This window comes from Populus euphratica, unplaced genomic scaffold (genome assembly GCF_000495115.2).
Source record: "Populus euphratica unplaced genomic scaffold, PopEup_1.0 scaffold1.1, whole genome shotgun sequence".
NCBI lineage: Eukaryota > Viridiplantae > Streptophyta > Magnoliopsida > Malpighiales > Salicaceae > Populus > Populus euphratica.
In genome coordinates this window covers 376,588-396,805 of record NW_011499845.1, presented here as the reverse complement: position 1 = coordinate 396,805, position 20,218 = coordinate 376,588, and the positions used below count along the sequence as shown (strand labels likewise).

The following is a 20,218-nucleotide window of genomic DNA, read 5'->3' as shown; positions in this document are numbered from 1 at the left end:
CCACTTACAAGTTGTTATATATATCTTTGTAGAAAAATGATTTTTGACAGATAGACAGTTTATAAGAAAGAAAAAAAATAATAATACAATTTAAACAGCCTGATTTATATCATAAGCTAGAATACTGATTCACTTAAAAATTTATTTCAACATAAAAAATTATATTTAAAATTTTCTAATAAAATTTCATTTTAATTCAATAATTTAATATAAAATTATCTTTAATAATTTACAATACAATTTGAATATGACCTTCCATAAATAAATATATACTAAATGTCATGCCTGGATAATACCGCAGGTTTTCGACATACTTGTGCATTGTCTTGTGTTTATGAAAAAAATAAAAAAATATATAGAGAGAAAAAAATTATTGTAATTCACAAAAACTAAATTTTTAACCAACTTAATATTTAAAAAATAAAATAAACAAATAAAATTTTAGTAAAAATCATAACAAAAAAATATTATATGGAGAATACTATATTAATCCACAATATTTAAAAAAAAAAACTAAGAAACTAAATTCTTCAACTAGCTCAATATGAAAAAAATAAAATCAACAAAAATAAAGAAAAAAAAAAGCAATGTAGGGAATCACTGTAATAATTTATAGTGTTTTATTAAAAAATCTACAATTCTAATTCTCAACCAGCTTAATATTAAAAATAATAAAATCGATAAATAAAATTTTGAAAAAAATTATAACAAAAAAAATAGTATGGGGAAACACTGAAGCAATCAATAGTGTTGCTACCCAATTTTTAACCCATGTTTTTTATAAATTTTCAAAAAAAATAAAAAAAATAGCAAAAACAAACAATGAAAAACCCCAAAAAATATATTTTTGTATTATTTTTAGCATTTTCAACATCATTTCAAAAGAATCTAAATTTTTAAAGGTATTTTAAACGCGCTCAACTTTTTATTATTTTTCATTGTTTTTTTGCTATTTTTTGATTTTTTCTGAAAATTTATCAAAAACTTAGATAAAAAATTGAGTAGCAACAAATAGTGTTCTAAAAAAAAACAATGAAGTTAAATTTTTAATTAACTTAATATAAAAAAAATAAAATCAACAAAGATAATTCTAGAAAAAAATAAAAAAATTATATAGGAAAACACCGTAATAATTCACAATGTTTTAAAAAAATATAAAATTAAATTATTAATTAGCTCTATATTAAAAAAATAAAAAATATATTAAAAAACAAAAAAATTAAAAAAATAATTAAAAAAAAACAAAAAAAAGCATGTGGCATGAAAAAACTACAGTAATTTCCGAACAGCTTTTAGAGTATTAGTTAATTATTAGTATGCCAATTTACCAAGGTTGCATCACATAAAGATTTAATCACCGGTAATTAATTAAGGAACAAAATTTTTTTCTTGCTTTATGACCTCTTATACTCATCACCAATTCGCTCTCGAGGGCGTGTATTTTTCACAATGTGCACAACTATGTTAGTGTTATAATTTTAAAGCTTGGATTGGTCTGAAGGGTTAATTTGGGTTCGGGATTGATTTGAGTTTTAAAAAATTAAATGAAGGAATAGCCTTGTCAAAAATTAGGTTGATTAGGTTGATCAGTTTTCGTTGGTGATGAAGAAGTCGATGTGGAGAGAGCTTAGTTTGTTGTAAGATAAACAGACAGTGGCAATGTCAATCTCCAAGATGGTAATATGTTATCATTTGTGAATTTGATGGCTGCTTAGATTTGTTGTCTTAAGTAGAGACGGGCAAAGAATTGTAAGCTGATGGATTACTGCAACCAGCAGAGCATTGCGTGGAGAATATGAAAGGTGGGTTCGATCAGCTCCCCACTGTGTGCTCCCTTTTTCCACAATTTTTGGATCAATTCGTTGTCGTTTAAAATTAGGACAGGTCTGGAAGGCTAGTTCGAAGTCTGTTCGATTTGAGTTTTAAAAAATTAAATAAAGGGATTGGTCTGGTTAAAATCCTGGATTCATATGTGACCTGGTCAACCAAGATAAAAATAGATTAAAAATCTTTTGATTTTTGTAAAAGAAACTAAAAAATAATTATAACGTTATTGTTTTGATTTTTTTAAAACAAAAATTAACATGTCTTTAATTAAACCTACTCTTATTTTAGTTTTTTAAACTGTGATTAGTGTATATGTCAATAACAACATCTGGTAATGCTTATTATGTTATATTAATTAATTATGCTATATTAATTAATTATGTACTTCTTGTTAAATTCTTAATGTAAGATTCAATAAGATCAGCGGCAAACGCCAATCATATATCCAACAACAGTGATAATTGCTTGGCGTTTGCCCCTGATCTTGGGTGTAAGTTCGGTCCACTTCAATCAAACCAAGGAGGATATAGTTATTAAATGACTACAAGGCTTGCACCATAGAGGATTTAGGAGGAACAGATAAATTGTAATCGTTGGATTTTGTGGAATCCAAACAACGTACGACAAACAGAAATATAAATGTTCGGTTCAAAACAATTGAGGTGTCCGTTTGCTTATCCCTCAATGGAGTATTAGCCAAAGGACTGCAGATCTATTCCTCTCTCAAATATCACTTGAATTACAGACTTGCTCCTCCAAGTCACAGTAAGAATGGCTAATGCCCGTGCGTACATTGAGGGCATTCATGGCCCCTCAGTGATTCTAGGTGGCCATAGCAAATCTATATAGGACATCAAATCACATGTAACTTGTCCAGGACTTTGTTTCCTATGCATTTGGCAGCGTGATTATATGTCTCTGTGTGTTACCGTGATACAAGCCCGATACAGAGAATTGCATGTTGTTTTCTGCTTGGACTGAACGAGGACAACTACCGAAGATAATCCATGTCTGGAACGTAAGATGTCATCCACGTATTCCAATGAAAAAGCCAAGAGAGAACCGAACAGGGATTGTATCTTCTCACCTCAAAACATCAATCCCACACTAGAATATAATTCCACACTTTGTGGACTATCTCTGCTTGAGCGGCCTTCTTGTGTGATGTTATGATTCTACTCCATTGATATCATTGAGGAGATAAGGTCACTAAATCATTAGATTTTGTGGTGGTTGGCTTGCGAACCACGTGGTTGGGATTATTTGTCAGCTTTGGGGCCTGCAATTATTTTCGATGGCACCAATGAGTGAAGTTCCCTGTTCCTTTTCTTCCTTCGAGGTTTCATTTTTAATGTGAAAATTCGTTCTCAATACTACCAAAAAAAAAAATTAAATTTAGTAATTCTCAATCGAGCATAAATCCCTTCTTCTTACCAAATCTGTAACCTTCATTTGCAGATTCATTTTACGTGATTTTCCTCGTCGAGGTTTTAGGACACGATCACTTCAATGCAGTAGAAGCAGCTAATCAGGATCAAAAGAGAATTCCTGTGCAACCAAGCAGCGTCCATGGTCATCAATTCCCAATTTCAATATAGTTTTTTATTTATGTCTAACGTAGCCGTTGAATTTTTTGAACCTCGTGCCGAGAGAAAACGCAAAGTCAACCATAATTAATTAAGAGGAATAAAAGTTATTCAATGTGTTTGAAAATGCAGTCGTTGATTTTTAAAGTTTTTTTTATTTAAAAATAGATTAAAATAATATTTTTTATATTTTAAAAATTATTTTTATAACAGCAAAGTAAGATAATATTAATTTGAAAAACTAAAAAAATTTAAAAATATTTTTAAATATTTTTAAAACACAAAAATAACTGATGACTGCATAGTTTCCTCGACAACATTGACTCTTTTTAACAGGATTCATGGGCAATTTAGCTATCCACAAACCGGTTAGTCCAGTGAAAAAAACCTCAAGTTAAAAGTGACGGGCCAATTCCTTACCAAAACACTCAAATCTGCAATCAAACAGCAAGAAAGAAGAAATGATTTAGTGTGATTTCTCATTCAACCATTAGGGATACAGCATGCAAACAAATTCTGCTCTTTAATTTCTCATAGACGTACGGTCCTCTTCGATCCCGTTCAGCTAAGGTGCTCGCGTGAGAGAAGAAGAGGAAAGGCATACACTGGTATATTTATTTCTTGTCAGGTGATCGAAGAAACAAAAACACATGCTGATCAATTAGTCAAATAAAGACAAATATTAAAATCCCAAATCATTCCACGATACATGCATAAGATTTTCATAAATTTCTTAGTTGATCAGAAATTAATAGCTTGTCCTTGATTTGAAAAATAGGTTTGATCTCAAAGTGCAAAAATCGGTTAAAGATATACCTAATTTAAAAGAATATGTAAAGCCATCGAAAAAAATAATAATACAAGCAGTATGTATTATGCATGGATTTAATTTCTGTCTTTCCGGAAGATCCTGACTCAATTCTAAAGATATCGAAGAAATATAAAGAACGAAGAGCATGCAGTAGGAAAATCGCATTTTCTCACTCGGTTTGATTTCTCAACGATACATGGCAACTGGTCAAAACCTTGGGTCCAAGATGATTATCAAGGCATATGATCAAGTCCTCCATTGATTTTCTTCAATATCATTGTCAGTGAAGACTTTCATGGCAACCATTAGGAATACAAATTGTGGTGGTTAGCACTTGACACTACCAGCTGCCAGTTCCTAACCTAATGAAAAATACTAGAGATCCGATAAGATTTAATAGGATAGAAAGCATCCTAGATATTCTTTCTTTGCCGCGTCTATGTTATTGAATTGATGTAACTTCAAGGGATTCTCTCTCGGATTCTTTTTCTCAGAGAGTTGAACATTGGCTCGACAGTGTCATCTTGTCGCTCCAAAATCCCTTGTCTTTTTTCATTCGCACATCTACATCTCTTAAAGTCTTCGTATAGTTGGTTTGGGTAATAGAGGTAAAAATATTTCATTTATTTTTTCTAGGAATATGAACTAAACAGTAACTTGATGGAAACTTGGAGCATTAATTATACTGTTGGATTGTTGAGCTATACAGTATGTTTTTCTTTATACACACACACTTCTTCTGCCTATATAAAACTAGTTCACTCCTCAGCAATTCACCACAAGACTATTTTTTTTAAAATATAAAAAATATAAAACAATAAAAATAATTATTAGTAAGAAACCAACTATAGTACGCCGATACACACTGCCTCATAAAAAAATATAACAACACTTTCAATGACATGATAGAAAGATATGTTTGCTCACTAGAAAAATCTACACACGTCACTCAAATATCATAAGCGACACTTATTTGTTGGTGCGTGAATATAACTCTTTAATATTTTTTTTGAATAAAATAATTATTTTTTAAAATAGAAATACAAAAATATCTTTCAAGAACCTAAAAAACATAAAAATAGAAACCATAATGAAAGTATACAAATGCCCTAAACATATGCTTTGATTTTTTGTCTTTTTATAAGAGTATAATAATATTTTTACTATATTTTAAAGTGCAAAAACTAAAATAAAAAAACCTTTAGTCAACAACTTTTTTTAAAAATTTTAGAGATAAATAAATATTTAACTATTTGAATATTTTTTAAAAGACTAAAAAACTCTAGAAATTGTCAAATCCAGTACAAAATCGTATTTTTACTGTGAAAAAAATAAAAATACTGACATGCTCCTAAATAGTCTTTTAATGATTAATGAATTAACTTCAAAGATCAAAACACTCCAATATCATTACATTTTTTTTTTCAACTCAAAGACAAAAAAAAATAATTTTACTATAGTATTTAACAGTAAACTATGTCTATTATTATAACCAAAAAAACCCAAAAAAACCTAAGAGTTATTGTTAAAGTTAATGTTCTGGGTTCCTTTCAAGGTATCCCAGAAATAAACTCCTCCAATAAACTACACAAATATTGACAGCCCCGGTACACAATCATATTAAATTAAGGCCTGGTATTGAAATATTCATCGACCATAGCAAATTGTTTGCTGGAAGAACTCAGTCAAAGACCTAGAAGATCTGAAGAATACAGTTTTTCAAAAAAATCGGAAGCAGACAAGTGCCCTCATGATTGGATCCTGATTCCTGGGGATCGCAATCAAATAATTAAGTAGCTGGGCCTATAAATACACATATCAACTGATTTAAGCTAGACCCATGCTGATGAAATCATCTTCGGCCCAAATCTAACGAAATATTTTCTCAGGAGACTGGGCTAACCTGGTAAACTGAAGACTTGAAACCCAGCCCATTATCTCCCGCGCTCGGTCAATTCCTCAAAACCCTACGCTTATTTAGGGTTTCCGTAACCACCGAGAGGTAACACAGACAGCCACCCAGCCGTTGCCAGAGAGGGGGACGAAGCAATGGGTAACAAATCAAGAAAATGTCAAATCATTTGATTTTGATTAGGGTTTTGGTATTATTTATTCCGACTTATGATTTATGATTTTTTTGAATGACAGCAAGAATCAAGGTTCATGAGTTGAGAAACAAATCAAAGGCAGATCTTTTGGCTCAGTTGAAGGATCTCAAAGCGGAGCTTGCTCTCCTTCGCGTTGCTAAGGTCACCGGAGGTGCTCCTAACAAGCTTTCCAAGATGTAAACACTCACAATCCCTTCACCTCTCTTTTTCTGCCTCTCCGCGCTTTTTTTTCACTTAAACGGATTGATTGATGGATCTAGTTCTGTTTTAAGTTTAATGGGCTCTTTTATTGGTTCGTACTTATGGATTTAGGCAGTGATGGTTTGTTTTTTTGTTTTTTGAGCTTCCATGCTGGATTTGATCTTGTTTATTCGTTTAGGATCGACTTTAAGCTATATCGACGTGCTTTATTGATTTAGGCAGCGTCTGGTGTCATTTTGGGCTGCTTTCTGTGATAAAATGAAAATGAAAATAATTTGTTTTCAAAAAATGTTGAAGTGATTTCAAGTATCTAGCCTGCCATTTTTTGGGGGGATGATGGTTTTGCTTTTGAAATTCAATATACAAACCAAACTTGAACCAGCTTTTTGCTTGTTTCCGTGGAAAGAAAAAAATTGAAGGCCTAGTTGCATGACTGTTAAAATCCGAGTTTGGGGTAACCTTTTTTTGACAATTAAGGTTTTAGTTTTATGAGCTATCAAGTAATGCTTCTTAATAACCAGTAAACTGACTGAAGTTAATAATCTTTGTTTTAGATATTGAATTCGCTAGCAAATATGTACGGTGCTTAGTCGTCTTTTTATAACAGGAAACTTGACAAGTTTCTACCTCTTTGAAGTGGTAAATGAGTTCTTCTACTTTGGAAGTAAAAAATGCCTGGGTCTTATATAGGGCGTGCACAACTACTTCATGTTTTCTGTTTATCTGTAGTTGGGTGCCTCATTGATATTGTTTTATTCATTGTTCAAATTGATATTTATGTGTTTTCTTTCTTGTTTGTGTTGGGTCTTGATGTGTGGTGCAGAAAAGTTGTGAGGTTGTCCATTGCACAGGTGTTGACCGTGATTTCACAGAAGCAGAAGGCTATATTGAGGGATGCATACAAGAAGAAGAAGTTTTTGCCCCTTGATCTGCGTCCCAAGAAGACCAGGGCCATCCGCAGGAGGCTTACTAAGCATCAGGTATCATTTCATCTTTGTTGAATTATTGTTTTATACGTGAAACATGAAAGTGTTGAGAAGGTGATACTTTACAGATGCATGCTAGTAAGGATATACAACCAAGTTGTTTAGCACAGGCGTATTGATTAGGAACTCAGGTTTAAAATTGTTAGTGACATGTTTGATTTGAAATGAGCCTTTAAAGGATCTTAGTTTTTGTACACATCTCATTTTCAATGCCGTAAGAAACAAAATACCTAGCGGTTTGTGGGATCTGTTATTGGTTCCAGTCCCAACTTTTTAATGTATATATTTATGCCTTCTTGCATGACGTCTTGATATGCCTGTTTATGCAGCAATCACTGAAGACTGAGCGCGAAAAGAAGAGAGAGATGTACTTTCCAATGAGAAAGTATGCCATTAAGGTGTAGGGTGCATCCATAGCATAGGCTATTTTGATTTCTTTCTTGAACCTATTCTGTTGACAAGTTTTGATTTTGATGGTATTTGTGAACTGGAGTTGCTCTTTTTTCAATCTATGCTTTTATACTTTTGGAGAGGGTGTATCTCACTCTAAACAAGAAGCTAGATTTATATTGGAATTGCAGCTGAAGAGTATTTCTGTTCATTTGTTTGTGAAATACTGAAATCGCATGCGCAGCCTGTGTTTAGCAAGGTGGTCGTCTGAGCTCTTCCAGTTGCAGTAATAAATAATAACTAGGGGTGTGGACTTTATAATGGACACTTTTACAAACTAATTATGTGAGAAATGTTGCCAAAAACATATAAAAATTATCTTACTAAGTTCTTAACAAAGATAAAAAAGAAATGAAATGAACATATTAATTATTGAAAGATTATGTGTTATGTGATCAATACAATAAAATCTTACTGGGTTCTTAACAAATATTATTATATATGTTTCGGAGAATATTATTCAATTTTAGAAAGATTATTATTTATATATTTTTTAAAAGTGTGATTTTTTACAGCTGTGAAAAAAAAAAAAACACTGACCACCGCGTAGCAAGAAGTGATTTGCCGGTTAGTAGTGATAATTATAACAATATCATTTTCTGTAAATAGAAAAATGCACAATAATAATCTTAAGCCGAATGGATATTCTTCCTACCCCTCGAATCAATCCCTCGAAACCTTGAATTAAAATCGATAGTTTCGGTTAATAATATTGATTTTAGTATTCATGTCGTTATTCGAAATCCTGCACATGTGATATATGGTCCTGCATGTATGAGTGCGAGTCCTATCAAGTAAGGTGATAGATCATCTAATCTACTATTTATCAGCACACTTTTCAGTTTATCCCAAAAAAAATGTTATTTTTTTATTAGAAGAAGATGACTTTTTTTGCTCGTTTTTTAGATGACAAGTAAAATTTATGAAGTCCAAAACTGGGTATGCTCCTTATGGTCAGACATTCCTGCGGCCATGAGGAAGAGCCTCCACCTTTCATTTTATACTCATTTCTACTCTCGATTCTCAAGCTTTGGCGCTGCTTGTGACTAGCGCCTGTCTCGTTCTTATATATATTTCTTCTGTGTATTTATCAAGCAATATCTATATTATTTTTCATGTGCATGAACCCTTATCTAAGGTCGTTAACCTCCCGTAGAATGCCATTCATTTGCCTCCACAAAATTGGTCAACATGTGTGCTTGGCTTGATATTTGAGATCTCAGAAAGTCAATGATCTCCATAATTTCTAGGTGGAATAAAGGTTTAAACCCCATAAAACAGATGAAAGCTTCCCCAGTTGAAGCAAAACTAGATAAATTCTGATGGCTGCCGAAGAATTGAGGTTGCCCATCAAAGTTAAAACGAATTGATATCAGACGTCCTAGTCCTTACGCAATTAACAAGGAAAAAACTCCCCATGGAAGAATCTGCTAAGCAGCTACAAATAGAGTACCAGACTTAACTCACAGCCACTAATTAATCCCCATTGAATGTATGGTTTTGGAACTGTACAAGATATTCAATTTTGAGAATTTAAAACGATTAAGAAAGTTTGCATCTTGCTATGTATTTGAATGGCAGCTATGTCCCTTCTCCCATGTCTCAGTCTCTTTTTGCTTGTCACAAACCAGCAGGTACGTTATTTTTTTATTTTTTTTGAGTAGTGTGGTCAAAATAATCTTTGAAAGTTTATCATATTCATGAGTGCTTATCGAGCATACCGTCTTCTTAGAGAGTATAAACTATCGAATTCAATGACAGTTTCAAATTAATTACACGTCATTTTTTAGTCAAGAGCAAAGACAATCAGAAAAAAATTATGGCAAACATTTTAGTATAGTTACTTGACCAAAGGGAACCATTGATTCTAGTGTGATTTAAGCTAAAATAGTTAAACAATAGAAAGACGAATCCTTGTTTTGCTTGCTTGCAGTCATTTTCCCAGGAAACTTCAAGACGTTCGAATAAATCCCATGAAGTTAAAGTAAAACACAATGCCTCTTCACGTCCACGTTTGGAGATCGAATGTTTTTTTAAACTTGAGGACCTAAGAACCGTGACCGATTAATCGAGCCCTGAGGACGTTTAGGGCTTGAATTTACAGCTGCATTTGATTTTCAAAGTAGCTAGGTTGATAACCAGGAAGATGTGAATGCTACCATATATCAGAAACATGTGAATAAAAATCAGAGAACAGTACTCTGCTGAAACTAATATTTTAAAAGGAAAAGACTTACAAAATTGTGGTCGGTTAAATTGATCTATTTGTATAGTAACTATAATTTGAAAATTATTAGGAATGTATACTTGAGTTCATTCAGAAGATTCGGGTCAAGTCTAGGTTTTGAAAACTAACTAAATTAAACGGGTTTTTTTATTATAGGCAAGAATCGAGCATTAGAGAATCAGTCTAACCCCACTATATAAATAGTTTTTCCATGCTGTTTCCAGTTTCCCTTTCTTCTCAACAGGCAATTAAAAAAACCTTTTTGCTTGAAAAAAATATTAGTCTTAATCCATATCTTCAAAAAATAAAAAATAAAATCACCTTGAATAACATTCAAGTTTGAAATCCTTGCAATAAAAATTTCGTCCGAAAAACAATAAATGGTAGGTTGCAGGCGCAGCCCGACTCCAATGCAAAAAAAAAAAAGAAAAGGAGAAAGAAATCTCCACAAGAAATTCTCCAGTGTAACATTGCAGCTAGCCATAGTCACAGCGTCGTTCAAACATATTTTCCCCTGGAGATATCGATAGCAGAGTTTTAAAATGGAGAGTGGGGAGCCAAAGAGTCTCAGCAGATTTCTTGCCCGTCTAGCATGCACTTCACAAATCATTCGACAATAAAAAAACAAAGAAATTCTGAATAAAGTGTGTTGCTCAAGTAATATTTAAGGTGAAAACCATTTTTCTTCTCCTGTTTAGTTTTCTTTTCCTTTTATAGTTTTCTTTCTTTCTTTTCAGTAAAAAATCGGGCGAAGAACTAAAAAGAATTTAAAAAACAAACAAATAAGAAATGCTCAACTTTATAACTATTTTTCATTAAAAAAAATCAAAACTATAGTTCATAATAATCATCTTAATATCTTATATTTATAATAATTTAACTATAAAATATTAATTAGAATTTCATTCAAATTAAGAATTATCATAAATAAGCTATATAATATACTAGTTAACTAAAAAGAAAAACTTTTTATATTAGATTTACAATAAAAATAAAAATAAAATTATGACCCTAAGAAATATAAAAAAGTAAAAATAGAAATTAATGTTTTGTTAAAAGCGTGCATATAAAATAAAAATATCTTATTAGTTATCGTTTTTTTTTTGTTTTTTTTTAAAATGGGAGAATTCTAAAGAGAAACTGCAAAGTGTGTTTTCAGAACTCTGTATAAACTTAAAAAGCTAGAAAACTAATTTTTCAATTATTCAAAAGACAAATTTTATATTTGAACAAGAAATCCCAATTTTCCGAATTAATTATTTAAAAAAAAACGGAGTCCTTCTCTGTTTTCAAATAGTGTCTCGATATCTCAAGAAACTCATCATGCACTAATCAATGCCTGCACAATAAATAATAGTTTTCTAAACAATAACGGTAGTCGCCAACTGTCTGGTTCTAAGACTGGGTATGCGCGACTTTGCCTGGTAAACAAGATCATTGTTGCGAGTCATGGGCATATGTGTGCGTGTGTGTATTCAAATTATCATCAAGTAATGAAGAACAAGTCACATTACTGGACTTCAATGATGAAAGATTTCATTTCTCGATCACGGTGTCAACTTCTTTTACATCATAAAATGTGATACCAAAACATTTATTTAAATGAGATAAATCCTCGATAAAGGGGGAGATATAACCAGAAAAATGGTAAAGAAATAAAAAATAAATAAATCCAGAATAGACTTGAATTTATTAAAGCAAACAAGAAAGAGGGAGAGTTGAAAGGGTTCTAGTTGGTGAAACAATAGTACAAAAAAATACAGTATGCTATAAGAACTTATTTGATTTAAATAATATAATTTTTTTAAAAAAATTTGATTTAAATTATTATTTTATATTTTTAGATTGTTTTGACGTGGTGGTGTGAAAAAATAATTTTTAAAAAATAAAAAACCGTGGTGGTGTGAAAAATAATTTTTAAAAAATAAAAAATATTTTAATATATTTCTAAATTAAAAATATTTTAAAACAGCTGTTACATCTTCCAACTAGCTTTAAATCTCGTTGCTATCCAACTTGAGTTTAAAACAGCTGTTACATCTTCAAACCAGCTTTAAATCTCGTTGCTATCCAACTTGAGTCGGTCAATGGTTTCTGGTCTAACAGTGCAAGAAAACAACATTCCTCGATTGGAAACTTAGCAGCTCCTCTTCTCTATTTAACAGCCTCCCATGACAAACACTCGATAACAATAACCAATAACTGTAAGCTTCCTCCTTGAGTTGAATTACAAACTTCCTTCCTTACTTTTGAGTTCCCATTTTCAGGGCTCAATGGTTCGGTCAGAGACTCCGAAGAGCGTTGCAGCAACAAGAGGGATGTTAGCCCACTTTTTTTCATCCTCTAAAACACACTCGTTTTCCTCTTCATTTTCAACCCCTTCCACTCCTTCCTCCCCTGCCCACAAGCTCTCCAAATCCTTGACGGAGGAAACTATAGAAAATGCTGAATTAATCATCACCAAATGGGACCCGAACTCTTCATCTATCACCAGAGTCACCTCCCTCTTCCACGGTAACAGAGATGAAGCCGAAGAATTTCTCTCAAGTGTCAGGGACTTGCGTCGAGCAATGCACACGTTAGTCTCTGAGCATTCGACCTCTGCTATGCTTGTGCTTTCTCAGAAACTCATGGAAATGGCCATGGCAAGACTCCAAAAAGAATTCTATCAGGTATTGGCTGCAACACGCAATCAACTGGATCCAGATTCTATTTCAGTTCGATCCCCGGATGGCTCAATCGAAGATGAGAATGAGCTTGGATCGGAAGAAGAGTTCAAAACAGCCGGTGAGTCCATCACTAATGTGGCGAGAGTCGTAGCAGTTGCCATGTCGGATCTCAAATCTATAGCTGATTGTATGATAAGTTCTGGCTACAGCATTGAGTGTGTCAACATATACAAACTTTTCAGAAAATCAGTTGTAGATGAAGGATTGTATCTGCTAGGAATCGAAAAATTCAGGTCTTCTCAAATTCACAAAATGAATTGGGAAGCACTCGAGCATATGATAAAGAACTGGATGAATGCAGTGATCGCTGTAAAAACACTCCTTAGTGGAGAAAAAGCTCTCTCTGATCATGTGTTTTCGGCATCTCAAACAATCAAGGAATCATGCTTTTCTGAGATAACCAAAGGAGCAATAAATCTATTTAGATTTCCTGTGCATGTAGCTAAGTGCAAGAAATTGCCAGAGAGGATTTTCCCACTAATGGAACTCTACGAAGCACTCTCTGATCTCCAGCCAGAGGTAGAGTTGATTTTCAACTCTGAATCAACCTCAGATATTAAACTGCAAGTTGCTTCATCACTACATGGACTTGGCGAGTCAATCCGTGCCATTCTTTCTGACTTTGAATCAACAATTCAAAAGGACTCGTCAAAAAATCTGATCGTTGGTGGCGGGATTCACCCACTGACCCAAAAGGTTACAAGTTACATATCTTCACTCGCAGATTACAGCAGGATTCTCTCTGACATTGTTTCCGATTCTCCACCACCAAGGAATACGGCTTTGCCTGAAGCTTACTTCGAGAGTCCAACCTCTGATTCCGGTTTAACACCAGCAGTTTCAGTGCACCTAGCTTGGCTCATATTCGTCCTTTTATGCAAGCTTGATAGGAAAGCAGAAGTGTACAAAGATATGTCCTTGTCATACCTATTCCTAGCTAACAATGTTCAGATTGTCCTCGACAAGGTCTGTACGACTCACCTTAACGTGCTTCTCGGTGAAGATTGGGTGTTCAAGCATGCCAAGAAGGTTATACAATATGCTTCCACCTATGAAACAATGGCATGGGGTAAGGTATTCTCATCTCTACCAGAAATAAACTCTCCACCACTATCACCTGAAGAAGCAAAGGAATGCTTTCAGAGGTTTAACGCAGCTTTTGAAGAAGCATACAAGAAACAGGTATCATGGGTTGTGCCAGATAGGAAGTTGAGGGATGAATTGAAGGTGTCAATTGCGAAGGAACTTATAACAGCATACAGAGAGTTTTATGACACGCACAAGATGATGCTGCGGGAGAATAATTTTGAGATGTGTGTAAGGTTCACGCCTGACGATCTTGGGAATTACATCGCACATTTGTTTCATGGAACTGCCCTTTCAGGCAGCTCCCCATCTCTTACTCCTCGATAATGTAAATCCAAGTGAAATCATTTAATAAATACATTTCAAAAACACCATTATAGAATCTATTAACTTCCTTTCCAATCATGTCTTTTTGTGAATTTCGTGCGGTAGAATAGGCAGTCAGCCAATGCCGCAGAAAATTAACTATAATCCCTTTGAATTTCTTCTCCTATTCTGCACAGATGTTGATTTTATTTGCAGTTTGCAAACAGGTATTATATCAGAATGATTATTTTTAGCTGACAAAATATGGCTAAATATCCAAATTGGTGAAGGACATATATAGATTTCAACATAAAATCTTTAAATATGAATGAAAGGTATAGATCGAGTAGAAAGTCAACGAACCTGTGAAGATATCAACTACAATATCAGTCAACCAGGGGGAAAAAATGCAAAAGCCAAAGCCAACCTGGGTAAGTTTGGGGATGTCTATGTTGACTGACCACGTTTTAGAACAAGATTTTAGAGTTTGATATATATCTAAGATCAAGGAATTTCTAACCCAGCATCAACTTTTTTACTTGACACATATCAGTATATGTTTTTGTTGGTCGAAATCACAAACAGATATAAAGCTCGAAAATACATATGGAACTACGCAGCTATCAACATCCCTGCTGGTCGAGGAATAGATTGCCAACCAGTGCAGATTTGGAGGACATCTTTCAGAGAATCCAAGGGGGACTCCAGGGTCCAAGTTGGATAATATTCACCTGGATGGAACACACAGTTTTCTCCAACACCTTGTAATAAGCATGATTGAGCTCCATTCAGCAATACATCTCCTTCAGATCTTATTAAACCAGAACTAGCCCCTTGTCTGTCTGCTGCCTGTGAATCATTACATACAAATGAAAGAAAAACAATCCAGAATGAGGAACCCGATGTAATATGCAAAGAAACCTATTTGACATAGAGTAGATTTCATTCGGCAGATACTGATCTGCAATATTCTAGGCGAAAGCATTCAGGTTACTCGACTAAAAATAAAAGGCCTGAGGTATAATAAGTAAAAGAGCATCACATTACCTTTTCTGTATAAAATTCAAAAGTCTTTTTCTTCTGCCCTGCTTCATAAATATTGCATTGAGAATATATCTGATGAAACGCAATAGAATGAGACTACAATTGAAGCTGCATATCCTGCTGCAAATCGTTGGTCTAACCTTTATATGAAAACACACACACACACACATGATTAATCACAACAAAGCACCGTTCTGCTTTTCCTACCTGGGCTTCTACACTTGCACAAACAGCATAAATTCCCCAATTCCTTGTATAATTGTTGTACAAATGAACTTTCCCGAATCTAAGACGCGGATGTCTTTGCCTTGTTCCATCAAAAAAACAATGATGAATTGTCACTCTTATGCATCTATCACCAACATGAGATGCATCTGCTCCAATCAGCATTGTCTTGTCATGTTGTGCAAAATAACACCTAGTACAACATCAACAAAAAAAGGAAAAAACCCTTTATAATCCAACATTAACAAACAAGGATTAAATAACCTTTCAAAAAAGAAAATGCCTTGTCAGCCTTCTTCTTCTTCTTCTTCTTCTTCTAAAAACACAAGAAGTCGAAAGGAATAAAAAAAATAAGAATCCTGAATTTAATAAATTGGAAAACTTACCTTGAAACAGTGATATCAGTGCTTTGTCTGGTAATATCAATAAGACCATCATCATAATCACGAAGACTACATCTATCAATCCAAATATGTCTAGAATTAGGCTTTATTTGGATGCCATCAATATCATGTCCTCTACCACCTTCAAATTCAAGGTTACAGACAATTACGTGTTCGCATTCTTTCAATCTTAATCCTTTTCCGGCGACCTTAATTCTTTGACCTCTGCCATCTATTGTTTTATAAGATGACACGCTTAACTGTGACACTAGATTAATTGTACCAGAAACCTCGAAAACAATCCACAATGGTTCTTGTCTCCTGCAACCCTCACGTAGTGATCCTGGCCCATCATCTAGAAAACAAAAGAAACATATATAGTTCGGTTATTTTAAGGATGTTAATGAAGGATTAATTAATCTTTGATCAAGGAAACGATTGATTGGAAAAGAAAGTTTGAGAGGAGAAAAGACCGGCCAAGGTGGTGACAGAGTAGAGAGGACCGTGGAGGCCACCGATGGATAACCGGCCAAACCCTTCTGCTCGACCGGCCATGGCTCTCAAGCTGGAATCCACGTCAGCGTAAGGCAGCGTGGCCATTTGCTTTTTCTGCTTTGTTCGCTGTTTATGGAATTGAGAACTTTGTTTTCGTTTATTAGTCGGCAGGAAATATTCAAAGCTGAACAATTTTTTAACAGCATGTACGGCGTTTTATAAAAATTTAATTTATTTTATTTAAAAATAATTCTTTTATATTTTATATTATTTTTAAATAAAAAAATAATTTAAAAAACGAATAATACTTTAAAAAAAAATCAGAATTACCTTTTAGAGGTCAGGTTTAACATTTTGACACGTCATGGATTGCCTTATTTGCCCTTCTCTTTATTTCTTTCTCTCTCTGTTTTATTCCCCCAATTGCGGCCTCGAGACCCAAAATTGGGTGGGGGTGAAGTGTCAAACCCAAGATCTTGGGCCTGCCATCACCATTCACCCAGCAGAGGCCAGCAAGCTGTTAATGAGACTTCTGCGACCCAATAAGGCCAGGTTTGACCCGCGAATCGTGAAAAATAAGGATGTAATATACAAAAAAAGAAAGCCCAAAAGTGACTAGCTAGACAGGCTCACGTTGCTTATCTGCTGGTGAGCGGGCTGCAATTTTCTAGCCCTCCCCCTCCTGGCACGAGCTTTGTACATGTTAAGTGCTTAAGTGGTCAAGAACAGGGTTGTCAGAGACCTCCGTCCTGCTCATTAATTTATCTCGAACAAAATTGCAGCTTCATCAAGCTCATTTATGGCATTTATTGTCTCTAGCTATAAAAAGGCCGTTGTGAATGCGATAGGCAAAGGGGCTTTTTTACCAGCCTCAAACTTTCCGTGGATCGGTGCAATGTTTACGGCTTTGCCCCGGCAATCTCAAATCCTGGCAGGCAGGCTGTGGCTACGGTTTGGGAACGCAGTCGCACCATTTTATAAAAATTTAATATTTTTATATTTTATATGTTTTATTGTGGTGATTTTAAAAATAATTTTAAAAAATAAAAAAAAAACAATATTTTATTTTATCCTACCATAAAAAATACTTTAAAAAAATCACAACTATACCTCCAAATAAATATTAGCAGCACAGTTATAAGGGGCAGTTTTCTGTAATTATTAATTTTAATAATTTGGGACTTGCTGATCAAACAAAACAAGAACAATGCTATAAGAAATCGCCTACTTCGAGCGCATAAAACTATTCTTATTCACTTTGCTCTTCCGAATTAGAAATCTGTGCGCATGTGAAATCGTAGATGTGGTTTCAGCTTGTAAATGTCAATTATCCGGTCCATTTGTTTAGTACTTTGCTTGAGGCCTTCCCACAAACAATGGCTCTGGCGTGCATATCTACAACTTCAGTTTATTGTTTGTAACAATTCGTGGAGGTTGTTAAGAGATTTTTCTCTCAACAATCCCAAGTTTTGACTGAAGCAGCAGTACTGAAAGCAGATAGACATGTGGGGTGGCACACAATTCACGTGACCTACAAATAGCTCTGTAAAGAGACCGAAGTCCTATAGCTCTGATGTATACACGCTCAACATTGAAAACTGATTTCTTCCTCCCAATGGAGCTGATCATGATATTTTGCCTTCTCTTCTTCATTATTTTCTGCCTTCGTAAGTTGGTTTTTCAGAAGAGAGAAGCCTGCTGCTATATGATGGCTTATGAATGCTACAAAGCTCCAGAGGATAGGAAGCTTGACACAGACACTTGTGCAAGAATAGTCCTCAGAAATAAGAACCTGGGGCTACAAGAATACAAATTTCTCTTAAAAACTATTGTTAGCTCGGGCATTGGTGAAGAAACGTATAGCCCTAGAAACGTTATCTCAGGCCAAGAGGATTCTCCGACCCTGAAAGACTCCATTTCGGAAATGGATGGTCTCATCTTTGACACGCTCGACAAGCTCTTTGCCAAAACAGGAATTTCTCCAACGAAAATTGACATACTTGTTGTCAATGTTTCTTTGTTCTCTCCTGCACCTTCTCTGACAGCTCGAGTAGTTAATCGTTACAAGATGAGATCAAACGTTAAAACTTTCAACCTCTCCGAAATGGGCTGCAGTGCAAGCATTGTAGCCATTGATCTGGTGCAACACTTGTTCAAGTCATACAAGAATGCCTTCGCTATTGTTGTGAGTACAGAATCATTAGGTTCAAATTGGTACCAAGGCAAAGAAAAATCCATGATGCTCTCAAACTGCCTCTTCCGTTCAGGAGGTTGCTCAATGCTCTTCACAAACAACAGTGCTTTAAAACATCAAGCTATCTACAGATTGAAACATGTCGTGCGTACGCATCTTGGCTCAAACGACGAGGCCTGCGGATGCTGCATACAAGTAGCAGATGACCTTGGCTACAAAGGTTTTCTCCTTACTAAAAGCCTTAAAATATCTGCTGCTAAGGCTCTTGCTGCGAATCTTCGTGTCTTGTTTCCTAAAATATTACCACTAAGTGAACAACTTCGCTATGTTTATGTATCTCGTCAGCAGAACAAAACCAAAAGGAACAGTCTTCAAGAAATGGGAGCAGGCTTGAATCTGAAGACTGGAGCGGACCATTTCTGTGTACACCCAGGTGGAAGGGCAATAATTGATGAGGTTGGGAAAAGTTTAAGCCTCAGTAATTATGATCTCGAGCCAGCGAGAATGGCTCTTCATCGATTTGGCAATACATCAGCTGGTGGCCTTTGGTATGTTTTAGCCTACATGGAGGCTAAGCAGAGGCTTAAAAAAGGTAATAAAATACTAATGACCAGTCTTGGCGCAGGTTTCAAGTGCAACAGCTGTGTTTTCGAGGTAACGAGGGACCTGAAGGATGCCAATGTTTGGAAAGACAGCATAGACCAATACCCCCCCAGAAACCACTATCAACCCATCCATTGAAAAGTATAGTTGGGTCAATGACGAATATCTCAGCTTTGTTAGATTTCAATAGGGCCTGCCTAGATTTTTCCATTTTTCTTCCAACATTCTTCACATGATTTCTGTGTTTTTTTTTTATATCATCATGTTTTGTAAAAAAAAATTTAATCGAAGTTTAAAAAAGAACCAAAGGAGATAATAACTCAATATATTAAAGCCAAGCTCTTCTTAATTTGATGGGATTTTAAGTATGACATTTAACAGAGGCTACAAGCTAAGAACAAAAGCTCCTTTATTTGCCCAATCATTGTTTTTTGGCACTAGAAAAGGAGCTGAAAATCTTTGCTTCAGTATTAATTAGCATCCTAAGGGAATTTATAATTTTGGCATTGACATAATATCGACACCCATTACAATGCTGGATTTAAATAAAACAATAAAAAGCTATTAGAATACTGTAGTGCGCCGGCTAAGAATTTTTTTTAAAAAAATAATTTTCATGTTTTTTTTCAAGTATATTAATATCAATAATAAATTTAAAAACAATATATTATTTTAATATATTTCTAAATAAAAAACAATATTTAATTAGTCTCATCAACGGAGTAACCTTTGATTTGATGTCCTCAAGACATCCATCTTTTTCTCGTCACCGGAGTAACCTTCGATTTTATGTCGTCAGGACGCCTATCTCCTGCTCGAAGCAAAAGGCATTAATTATGAGAGGATGACCTCTGATCTGCATCCAATCTGCATATATTACAGAGCCAGCTCCTCGGGGCAAGAACTCGACCCATCAAAATAAAATCACATGCAAAATCAGGCGTACGCATGATACAT

General features: G+C 34.4%; 4 protein-coding genes across 4 annotated transcripts; 3 read left to right on the top strand and 1 right to left on the bottom strand.

Moving 5' to 3' along the window:
- The first annotated feature begins 6,166 nt into the window (after positions 1-6,166).
- LOC105122840 (60S ribosomal protein L35-like) lies at positions 6,167-8,120 on the top strand. The gene is made up of 4 exons (XM_011022199.1): positions 6,167-6,277; positions 6,373-6,508; positions 7,357-7,513; positions 7,849-8,120. The coding sequence occupies exons 1-4, from the start codon at positions 6,274-6,276 to the stop codon at positions 7,921-7,923; spliced, it is 372 nt and encodes a 123-aa protein (XP_011020501.1). The 5' UTR covers positions 6,167-6,273; the 3' UTR covers positions 7,924-8,120.
- Positions 8,121-12,312: 4,192 nt separating this feature from the next.
- Positions 12,313-14,506, top strand: LOC105122761 (exocyst complex component EXO70A1-like). The gene has a single exon (XM_011022075.1). The coding sequence runs from the start codon at positions 12,470-12,472 to the stop codon at positions 14,336-14,338; it is 1,869 nt and encodes a 622-aa protein (XP_011020377.1). The 5' UTR covers positions 12,313-12,469; the 3' UTR covers positions 14,339-14,506.
- Positions 14,507-14,666: 160 nt separating this feature from the next.
- LOC105122674 (Pectin lyase-like superfamily protein) lies at positions 14,667-16,634 on the bottom strand. Its single transcript, XM_011021970.1, has 5 exons — positions 16,443-16,634; positions 15,973-16,324; positions 15,569-15,779; positions 15,365-15,433; positions 14,667-15,166 (listed from the first exon to the last, which is right to left on the bottom strand). The coding sequence occupies exons 1-5, from the start codon at positions 16,567-16,569 to the stop codon at positions 14,930-14,932; spliced, it is 996 nt and encodes a 331-aa protein (XP_011020272.1). The 5' UTR covers positions 16,570-16,634; the 3' UTR covers positions 14,667-14,929.
- A 1,218-nt stretch (positions 16,635-17,852) lies between these two features.
- LOC105122603 (3-ketoacyl-CoA synthase 21-like) lies at positions 17,853-19,399 on the top strand. Its single transcript, XM_011021856.1, has one exon. The coding sequence runs from the start codon at positions 18,038-18,040 to the stop codon at positions 19,397-19,399; it is 1,362 nt and encodes a 453-aa protein (XP_011020158.1). The 5' UTR covers positions 17,853-18,037.
- Positions 19,400-20,218: the final 819 nt, after the last annotated feature.

Excerpts from the sequence above, each read along its gene's own strand:
- LOC105122840 (XM_011022199.1), top strand. Across the intron at positions 6,509-7,356 it reads CCTAACAAGCTTTCCAAGAT|AAAAGTTGTGAGGTTGTCCA; the intron begins GTAAACACTCAC and ends TGTGTGGTGCAG. Across the intron at positions 7,514-7,848 it reads GGAGGCTTACTAAGCATCAG|CAATCACTGAAGACTGAGCG; the intron begins GTATCATTTCAT and ends CTGTTTATGCAG.
- LOC105122761 (XM_011022075.1), top strand. The coding sequence starts at position 12,470 with ATGGTTCGGTCAGAGACTCCGAAGAGCGTTGCAGCAACAAGAGGGATG.
- LOC105122674 (XM_011021970.1), bottom strand. The coding sequence starts at position 16,569 with ATGGCCACGCTGCCTTACGCTGACGTGGATTCCAGCTTGAGAGCCATG. Across the intron at positions 15,780-15,972 it reads ACTGATATCACTGTTTCAAG|GTGTTATTTTGCACAACATG; the intron begins GTAAGTTTTCCA and ends ATGTTGTACTAG. Across the intron at positions 15,434-15,568 it reads GTGCAAGTGTAGAAGCCCAG|ATATATTCTCAATGCAATAT; the intron begins GTAGGAAAAGCA and ends GCGTTTCATCAG.
- LOC105122603 (XM_011021856.1), top strand. The coding sequence starts at position 18,038 with ATGTATACACGCTCAACATTGAAAACTGATTTCTTCCTCCCAATGGAG.